General features: G+C 42.3%; 1 protein-coding gene across 1 annotated transcript in view; it reads left to right on the top strand.

Moving 5' to 3' along the window:
- The window catches only part of CLMP (CXADR-like membrane protein), a 154168-nt gene extending 144435 nt beyond the window's left edge, over nt 1-9733 (top strand). The window contains exons 5-9 of the mRNA XM_012729398.1: nt 2933-3134; nt 3685-3852; nt 4288-4410; nt 5542-5683; nt 6587-9733. Coding sequence (XP_012584852.1) covers nt 2933-3134; nt 3685-3852; nt 4288-4410; nt 5542-5683; nt 6587-6887 — 936 coding nt within the window. The 3' untranslated portion in view covers nt 6888-9733. The remainder of the gene's footprint in view (nt 1-2932; nt 3135-3684; nt 3853-4287; nt 4411-5541; nt 5684-6586) is intronic.
- The last annotated feature ends 594 nt before the right edge of the window (nt 9734-10327 follow it).

Raw genomic sequence — 10327 nt, forward strand, 5'->3', positions numbered from 1 at the left:
GAACAGGCAGATCGACGAAGTACACTGCTGAGGGGAGCAGCGGGCGGGTCAGGAGATGTCTGCTGTGCCATGTGGTCATCTCTAGAGCCGGGATAGAACTCATACTGAAGGAGCTGCTGTTGGCTTGCAGTGCAGTGCTTTAACCCGCTGCACCACCAGGGAGGACCCAGCTGAGTAAATTTAAAGTTGTAATTGACTTTATTAAGTGATCTATAAATCAGGCAGCATCCCACCTAGCAAGTAAAAAGAAGCTCCAAAGAACTATATAGTAGGTTTTCCCACAGAAAAGAGACCGAGAGAATAGAAAGAGAGGATTGTTTCAGGCAAGATCACCTTAGTAAGGGAGAAGAAAGAGATTTGTCAGGTGTATTAATTTATTAGTGTTGATCAGATAATTCCAGATTGTCAGGGTAAAGGTTACATTTCTGGCATAAGCTAGAATGTAGTTCTGTTAAATCTTTCTTTGCTGACAGGAGGCTCAGCACAAGTGGCTCCATTTTGGACATGCTATCTCTTTTTTTTTTAATAAGGAGGATCATGTTCAAATCCTACTTTTGCTACCCACCTCTGAAATGGTAATAATGACCATTTGGAAAAATCATGTGAGAAATAAGCAAAATGTAAAAAGGCGCCTAACACAAGAGCGTGGTATAGTTCATAGGCCACGTATGTGCCAAGTAGTAGAGAATACAAAAGTTAGTTTGCACTAAAGGGAAAGGTAGTTACTCTCCAGCCTGACACTCTATTCCCTCAGATTTTTCTGTCAACTCTTGATATCGTTAGTGCATTTAATTTTTAAATATTTTCTTTTTATTTATTTAAGAACTAGGGTGTAGGCCAGAGATGTGTTTGGGGAGGGGAAGGGAAGGGTGAGAAGATTCATCAGAGACAGAGTGGGGAGCAGAACAGGAAAACCTATTGACATACACTGCTGAGGGGCCAGTAGGCAAGACAGGAGAGGTCTGCTGCGCCATGTGGGCCAGCTCCCTGGCCAGGGATCAAACTCGTGCTGCAGTGGCTGGCTATAGCTTGACAGTGCTGAGATTTTAACTCCTGTGCCACCAGGGAAGCCCTGTTGTACATTGTCTACTTTCCAAAAATTGTGTGAATTTGAGCATATAACTCAAAATTAAAATTCCTTACCCAGGGCCTCTCTGGGGGTGCAGGACTTAAAGACATAGCACTGTCAAGCTATCACTGGGCTCGCAGTATGAGTTCGATTTTGAAACTCAGCTGGCCAGGGATCTAATCCACATGGTGCAGCAGTCCTCTCCTGTCTCACCCACTGCTCCGTTCAGCAGTATATTTCAGAAGATTTCTGTTCTGCTCCCCAGTCTGTCTCTGGTGAATCCTCTCACCCCCCACAACTCTGGCCTATGCCCCAGTTCTTGTATGCATAAATAAATCTTTTAAAAAAATTCCTTACCGGCCCCCCTGGTGGCACAGCCGGTTAGAACACAGTACTGCCAGCTGGCCATAGCCACCTCGTAGCTGCCTTAATAAGAGTTCAATCCCCGGTCCCGGAGGTGATCTACATGGTGCAGCAGACTTCTCCTGTCTCACCCACTGCTTCCCTCAACAGTGTACTTTGTTGATCTGCCTGTTCTGCTCCCCACTCTGTCTCTGGTGAGTCCTCCCACTGCCTCTGCACCTCTGGCCTGTACCCTAAAAAAAAATTCCTTACCTATAAAATGGAATGGTTCTGAGCTTTTAATAAAATAATTATTATTTTATATTTAAAATATGACACAACCGGCCCTCCCTGGTGGCGCAGCAGGTTAAAGCACTGCACTGAGAAGCTAAAGCCACTTCGCATGAGTTCGATTCCCGCCTGCCCCGGAGGAGACCACATGGCGTGGCAGACCTCTCCTGACCCGCCCGCTGCTCCCCTCAGCAGTGTACTTCGTCGATCTGCCTGTTCTGCTCCCCACTCTGTCTCTGGTGAAGCCTCTCACCGCCCCTGAGCCTCTGGTCTGTACCCCAGTTCTGTATGTACAAATAAATAAATCTTTAAAAAAAAAAAAATATGACACAACCGTGTCAGAGAAGCAAGATCAGGACATTATACTTTTAACCATATTTAGAACGGAGGTCTCTTGGACCCTTAGAATTAGCTCCATGTTTGATTATATCCCCCATTATATTCCCATCCCTTTTCCCCATTATACTCCTTATCTTGACATTGTGGGGACACAAAGGAAATCATCCTTTGCCCCTCTGGGTTCTTCTAGCCCAGCAAATAAGCAAGCATCAGAGATCGATTAAAGGAAAAGTAAGTTTAATAATAACATATATCCTCTTGTATTCAGAGGAGAGACCCTGCATGATTGAGGCCCTCATTCTTGTGATTTTTGATGCCATCTTCACTAACCTTGTTAAGCCAAAGGAGGTTGGGGCAAGAATGGCGAAATTCACCTGGGGCTTTCGCTGGGGAAAACACTGCACCAAAACATGTGCCTTCTCCATTGAAAAGAGATGATTTGATTAGTCTTCTCCCTTACAGAGCGTTTACATATAAAACTTCTGGGCCTTCTCTGGTGGAGCAGTGGGTTAAAGAACAGGACTAAGTAGCTAAAGGCACTTTAGCATGAGTTCTGTCCCCACCCCTGAGGTGACCCACAGCGGACCTCTCCTGCTCTGCCCGCTGCTCCCCTCAGCAGTGTACTTCGTCAGTTGGTCTGTTCTGCTCCCCACTCTGTCTCTGGTGAATCCTCTCACCACCCCTGCACCTCTGGCCTATATCCTAGTTCTGTGTGCATAAATAAATAAATCTTTAAAAAATAAACTTCCACTCAGCCTTCAGAGCTCTCCCCAAGAAATAAACCTTGAACCAAAGACATGTTTTGGGTGACAGAGGTTTGCTCCCCTACTGCATCAACAGGAAAAGGAGACAGAACCAAACTGGTTAATGCTGCCTTGGTCTCCCCTACAGGTGATCACTTACTCCAGCCGACATGTCTACAATAACCTGACAGAGGAACAGAAGGGCCGAGTGGCCTTTGCTTCCAATTTCCTGGCAGGAGATGCTTCCCTGCAGATTGAGCCTCTGAAGCCCAGTGATGAGGGCCGGTATACCTGCAAGGTGAAGAATTCAGGGCGCTATGTGTGGAGCCATGTCATCTTAAAAGTCTTAGGTAAGGCAGCTCTTTCTGTCCGCTTGTGTCTATGCAAGTGTCTTACTTTTCTGTCCCTTTTCTAATAAACTCACTCAAAAAAAAAAAAGTCTTCGGAAAGATAGTATACCAAGTTATTTAAGCCTAATTTTTAATGCAAACTTTTTTAAATCATTATTTTTTAAGGTTTACTGTATTTATGAATACAAGAACTGGGGTACAGGCTAGACGTGTGGGGCAGGGGGTGAGAGGATTCACCAAGACAGTGGGGAGCAGAACTGGCAGATTGACTGAAATACACTGTTGAGGGGAGGAGCGGGTGAGACCCGCGCCATGTGGGTCACCTCCCTGGCCAGGGATCGAACTGGTGCTGCAGTGGCTGTGCTTTAACCATTGCATCACCAGGGAGGGCCAACCTCAAAAATTTTCACTGGTAATCCCAATGTTTCTCTCCAGTGGAAATTTTTAGTAAAAGGTAAAAGATTTATTCAATCTGAAGAGAAACAACCCATTTCTTCCATGGAATCTGCTCTTGGAGGATCTTTGAATCATTACTTTTTGTTTTGGTCAGTGAAACCATCAAAGCCCAAGTGTGAGCTGGAAGGAGAGCTGACGGAGGGAAGTGACCTGACCTTGCAGTGTGAGTCATCTTCTGGCACAAAGCCCATCATGTATCATTGGCAGCGAATTCCAGAGAAGGAAGGAGAAGATGAACATCTGCCTCCCAAATCTAAGATCGGTAAGTCATCTTCCTCCCCTCCCCGAGATAGCAGGACAGCAATTCTGTTCTGCACTTCACAACTGGTTTTGTGAACAACTTGTGTGATGTTAAAAACACGACTGAATCCTTTGAACTCTTATTTTTCATCCATAAATTGGTACAGAAAAATGCAGGTTTTTTTCTCTTTCAAGGGTAAGTAAAAGTGGTAAAAGATGTCAAGAAGAAATGTACTCAGTGTCCAATTATCTTGTTTAGTATCCCTTTGGAGGTTGCACTGCGATTCTAAAGAATGTTTATTCACCTTTCTTCCCACATTCTAAAAGGGATCTTGTTCTACCACCTCACCCTTACCCAGCTGTATTGGAGAATCTTAGGGTAATGATGTAATAAAGTAAGCCAGGCAGACAGACCCTGTTCCTAAGGGGACTGCAGTCATACTCTCTGTTTGCGCAGACTACAGCAACCCTGGACGCATCCTGCTGCAGAATCTCACCATGTCCTCCTCCGGACTCTACCAGTGCACAGCAGGCAACGAGGCAGGGAAGGAGAGCTGTGTGGTGCGGGTGACTGTGCAGTGTAAGTATCCACAAGGCATGCTGTTTGTGCATTGTGGCTCAGTGTAAAACACTTTTGTCATGAGGCAGGATAAGGTCAAGGGCAAAAATCTCTATTTACAGAAGAACATGGCTATTACTGAAGTAAATTCAGTATTTGCAAGGGCCACTCAACAGTTACAGAGCTGACCCTCCATTTGCAGATGTGAATTTACCAACCCCATAAAGAAATTTATTATATCCAGCAGGGAACCAAATGTAAATTTGCATCATAAATCTAAATCTAAGGGTAAGCTCTACTTTTTTTTTTTTAAAGATTTATTTATTTGGGTCTTCCCTGGTGGCTCAATGAGTTTTTAGCGCAGTACTACGAAGCTAGCCTCAGCCACTTGAGCTCAAGTTTGATCCCTGGCCAGGAGGTGACCCACACGGCTCAACAGACCTCTCCTGTCCTGCCTGCTACTCCCCTCAGCAAACTTCATCACTCTGCCTGTTCTGCTCCCCACTCTGTGTCTGATGGAACCTCTCACCACCTCTGCACCTCTGGCCTATATCCTAACTCTGTACGCATAAATAAATAAATCTTTAAAAAAGAGATTTATTTATCCATTTATGCATACAGAACTGGGGTATAGACCAGAGATGTGTATGGGGGTGGGGAGGAGGTGAGAGAATTCACCAAAGACAGAGTGGGGAGGAGAATAGGAGGATCTACTGAAATACACTGCTGAGGGGAGCAGCGGGCGGGTCAGGAGAGGTCTGCTGAGCCATGTGGGTCACCTCCCTGGCCAGGGATCAAACTAGTACTGCAGTGACTATGGGATAGCTTCATAGGGCTGTACTTTAATCTCTTGGGCCACCAGGAAGGGTCCAGTTCTACTCTGTTTTCAGAGCTCCTCTTTTGTCTGCTGCTTCTCAAATATAATCAATTTCAAATAAATCTAAGGTCAGAGAGGCATATTTTGGGGTAGCTTATGTTACTACCCTTCAGTATCAAAGGGATAGTCACACCAAAAACAGTAAATGGGGAATTCAGTCAGGTAGGTATAAAGATCTGGAAGTACTTAGCCCAATCAGGGCTTATGTTATTTAAATTTATGTATGTCCTAGCTTATGTTAGGTTTCCCTTCTGCTTTTGTTTCTGAGAAAACAGATGTACAAAGCATAGGCATGATTGCAGGAGCAGTGACAGGCATGGTGGCTGGAGCCCTGCTGATTTTCCTCTTGGTGTGGCTGCTGATTCGAAGAAAAGACAAAGAGAGATATGAGGAAGAAGAGAGGCCTAATGAAATCCGGTAAACAACCCTTCAAATTCCTCTCATCTAGTAGACTTCCTTTCTAGGACCAGTTCCATTAACAACCAGCCAACAAAATGTTCCTGTTCCTCTTAAACATGAATTTTTTAAAAAGATTATGTTGGCAGGTAAGGAGACCCAGCCTAGAGACACGTTTGATTTAACTTTATTATGAAACCATCCTCAACAGAGACTCAACTTTACATTAGTTTTTTGATTTACTTCAGAATCATTGTTTGTGATTCACTTCCTTCCTGTAAAACACATGTTAATAAAACAAGGAGTGAGCATAGTCTATAGCAATGAGAGATTTTACTCAGACAAATCCCAAAATAGGAGATAGCGGTCTAGACCACTTTTTAAAAAAGATTTATTTTTATTTATTTATGCATACAAGAGCTGGAGAATAGACGAGAGGTTGGCAGAGTGGGGTGAGAGAATTCACCAGAGACAGACAGAGTAGGGAACAAAACAGGTGGATAGATTGAAATATACTGCAGAGGGGAGCAGCGGGGTAAACTGGAGAGGTCTGCTGTGCCATGTGGGTCAGCTCTCTGGCCAGGATCAAACTCATGCTGCAGTGGCTGCTGAAAGCTTCATAGTGTTGAGACTTAACCCGTCATGCCACCAGGGAGGCTCTATGTAGAACACCTTAACAAGGCAATGCTTATCTTTTCAGAGTAATAGGGCTGACCTCTGGGCTAATAAAATATAAATTTGTCTAAGCAAAGCATTAAGGCTCAGGAAATGGGGAAATTGCTATTTTCCCAATTGGCTGTCTTCCCAGTGGTATTGAGTTTACAGTTGGAGGGATTTATTGAGAAACCTCAGAAGGAGTCAACCACAGTAGAAACTATCCCAGTCCTGCCAGTATTAAAATTTCTTTGTTTTTTTTCTCCTCAGAGAAGATGCTGAAGCCCCAAAAGCCCGCCTCGTGAAACCTAGCTCTTCTTCCTCAGGCTCTCGGAGCTCACGCTCTGGTTCTTCCTCCACTCGATCCACAGCAAACAGTGCCTCACGTAGCCAACGAACACTGTCGACGGAAGCAGCACCCCAGCCGGGGCTGGCTACCCATGCGTATAGCATAGTGGGGCCAGAGGTGAGAGGTTCTGAACCAAAGAGAGTCCACCATGCTACCCTGACCAAAGCTGAACCTACGTGCAGCACGATCCCCAGCCAGAGCAGAGCCTTCCAAACTGTCTGAATTAGAGTGGACTGGACTCCCATGCTTTCCTAGGAGTCAGGATCTTCAGACTCTTCCAGTCATTGAAGCTCAGTCACCAGCCACATAACCCCCTTGAACCAGAAGAGAGGTCATTTAAGTAGCTGCAAGCATTGCATGGAACAGATTGAGATGTACACTTTCCTAAATGACACCAAACAAGAGAAGGGATATAAACTAATTGTCTTCAAAAAGGCATCTCATTGTGCCTTTAGACCAGAATGGGGAGACATGGGGGCCAAATCTGTGTATTTGTTGACCAGGACCTGTAGTGAGAAAGGCTGGGGAAAGGGGTAGTGACCACAGTTAAAACTTCTCACTTGAGATGTTTTGTATGAATACTTCACTTCACCCTCAGCAAGAAGAAATGAGGTGTTGTTCACAAATTTTCTATGCATTTCTGCAAGCCTACTGGATTATTGTGATTATTCAAAGAGAACCCACAGCCTTATATTATACCTATCTGCATCATGTCCTGGGCTTACTCTCCTGAGAAACTGAAAAAAGGCAACGTGTCTCTTTTATTCTGACTTGACTTCATTTGCCATAAGGTTTGGATATTAATTTCGTGAGGAACTGAAACTGTGGGAGATGAATGATTGAGCTTCTTCCACTCCATCCACTACTAATCTTTCTAGTTCTAGTAAACTGTAGAAGTAAAAAAGGGAATCCAGAATGGGTGACAAGGGACCATGAAAAACTTTCCATCTGAATGATGTTCAGAGGGTCACTGACAGATATGAGAAATGTATACTGGAATAATTGTGGATTTTTCCCTCAAATCACATATCTCTAAGGACTTCCCTGCTGGATATCTCTGGAGCAAAAAATATGTGTTATGTGTCATTTAACAATGTCCTTAGAAAGAAATCTAGAGGAAAAAACCTCTTAAGGATGCTGAAAGGTCTTCTGACTTACATTCTTTTTTCTTCTGAGAATTTGAAATCCAAATTTCAAGACTGAGTAAACTAGGGAGGGAGATTGGATAGTCTTAATATGTCAAGAAGTGGTATAAGAAAGTTTAGTAATGCACCAGAATTGGGGCTTCCTCTGTTTCTTTCATTTGAGGAGGAGAATGTGAACCTGTAGCTTTTCAATAATTCTAGGCCTTAAATTACCCAAAAGATCAGGGACTGCTAATGTTTCCTAGTGGTATTGGGAGTATGTCATAATTACCTTTTGAAAGGCTGAGAAAGAATAAAATTCAGCATTTTGCTAACTTAACTTCTCAGGAAGTCGCCTTCCAGACTGGAAGGAGTGGGAGTTAACATTTGGGGGAGGAAAACTTGTGAGTAGCACAGAGGACTTACTTAGTGTCTGTTAATTTGTCAGGATCTTGAAAAGAATTAGCAGAAATGATTTACCAAGGTAGTTATCAGAAGAGCTGATTTACAGGAGAAGGAAGGTGTCTGAGAAATAAGAAGAAAGCAGCACCTTCCAACAGTTCTGACTAACCCGCCAGTCAAATTCATCAGATAGGAAGAATACTAAACCTGAAAGCCCTTCAAGGATATGAGTGCAAATGTCATGTCTCTGTTGGCAGAGCAAAACATATCTTGATATTAAAAGGGGAGCAGGAAGAAAAAGTAATGTTAAATGTAAGGACGGAAGCTTTGTTTCTAAAATGGGAATCAGATCCTTAAGGAGAAAAACTTGGGATTTTGCCCCATTTCTCCTCTTTCAGTTCTCCAGGTAACTCTTGCAAGAGTGCCCTACATGGTGCCAATGCATATCCTCTTGAAGCCCTTTGAGAAACAGCAGTTTATCCTTGGGTGAAAGTTTTACTCCTAATTTTTCCTCCTTATTAAGAAAAAAAAAAAGAAGTAGGAATTAAGAGACATTAAGGAAGTAAAGGGTATCTGCTATTAGGTTAAGAAGGTTTGCATATTTGGAATGCTTCTTATACTAACACTGCCTCATGTAAGATAAAACGCCTTCTTTGCTTTTTATTCTTCTGTTATTGTGGTATCTAGGTAACATTACTTCTGCTATGTAATTTGGAGACTTTTCATTCCGAAAGTACCTGAGCCAGACAAGTACACTATGAAGGCTGCAGCTGTACCCTCAGGAGCAATTTGCTCTTATCTTTGTATTATACCTTTGAACCTTTGATTTCCTGCCTCACACCTTTGTAAGCAAGAAATCAGTCCCCATTGCATGAAAAGGTTAGATTATCATTTAAACGTTTTAGTTACTAGAAGACTCTCAGTTGAATATCCTGATTATTTTGGAAATCTGTTCACACTGGATATCTAACAAAAAAAAATCACAGAACAGATTACTAATTCAGGTCTGAGAAATTCTAAGGAATTGAAGATTCTGAGAGAAAAGGTATCAAAGTCTTAAGAAAGGTTCTCCTTAGTCAGGCTTTTGGGTTCAGATGTGACAGGCCTCTGGGCTGAAGGTAATATTTGAGCCACGACAGATTGGTTTCAAACCATATTCTATTAACTTTCCAAGTCAGATAAATTTGATTCTTTAATATGAAACAAACAAAAAGGAAAACCTAACTAAATGGTGTAAGAAAAAGTGTTTATAGGAAGAAAATAAAGATGGAATGATTTGGATGTTTAGTAAATTACCATTACAATAAAATATGTAAACCAAACTTAACATTTGTAAAATAAAGAAGTTGATGCTTTTGTTGTTACACTGTATAGAGACAACTTCAGAATTGCTGTTGCAAAAAAGACATAATTTTGCTTTATTTCTAGTGGTAAACTGTTTAATATTTTAATTTTAAGTTGCCTTGTTATTGGGACTGTACTTGATGACAAAACCAAATATTTATTACAATGCATCTGTATCAGCAATCAAAAAATAAATAAGTAAAGGTGATACTGTAGGAAAGGCTGAAGCTCATCCAACCTGCTCTGGAAATCTGTTTATTAGCTTACTGCTAACAACAGAAGACAGACTGAATGTGATCTATTACTTATTGATTTCAGCCACACATGTACCCAGTGCTTTTTCCTCACAAAGCAAGGTGCTAAACAGTTTTAGAGATACCAACTGATGATAGAATTTCTGCCCTTAAGAACTTTATCAAAATAAATATGTAGCAAGAACTATTTTATGCCAAGGTGAAGTGCTAACAGAGACTTACAAAGGGATTCAACTAAATTTGCAATACAGTTCGTGGAATTCAACGAGGTAATTCATGCGAAGTTTTTCAAACCGGCTGTGACATGTGACAGGAACTCAAAAATGCTAACCATGACCTTATTACCCAGTAGGAAACCCTAGGTCTCATATTACTTTGCTGCAGTCCCAGAATTCCAAACTTTAAGATCCTGAATGTGTCTGAAACCCTATGCACTGGGAGGTGTAAACAGCACATTTATCAAAAATATTCTACGACACATACACATACACTGATTCACTGTTTTTGATAAGAACAAAGTTCAAGTCCTATTTGGAGT

Source organism: Condylura cristata, unplaced genomic scaffold (genome assembly GCF_000260355.1).
Source record: "Condylura cristata isolate star-nosed mole 26May11 unplaced genomic scaffold, ConCri1.0 scaffold00025, whole genome shotgun sequence".
NCBI classification, from domain to species: Eukaryota; Metazoa; Chordata; class Mammalia; order Eulipotyphla; family Talpidae; genus Condylura; species Condylura cristata.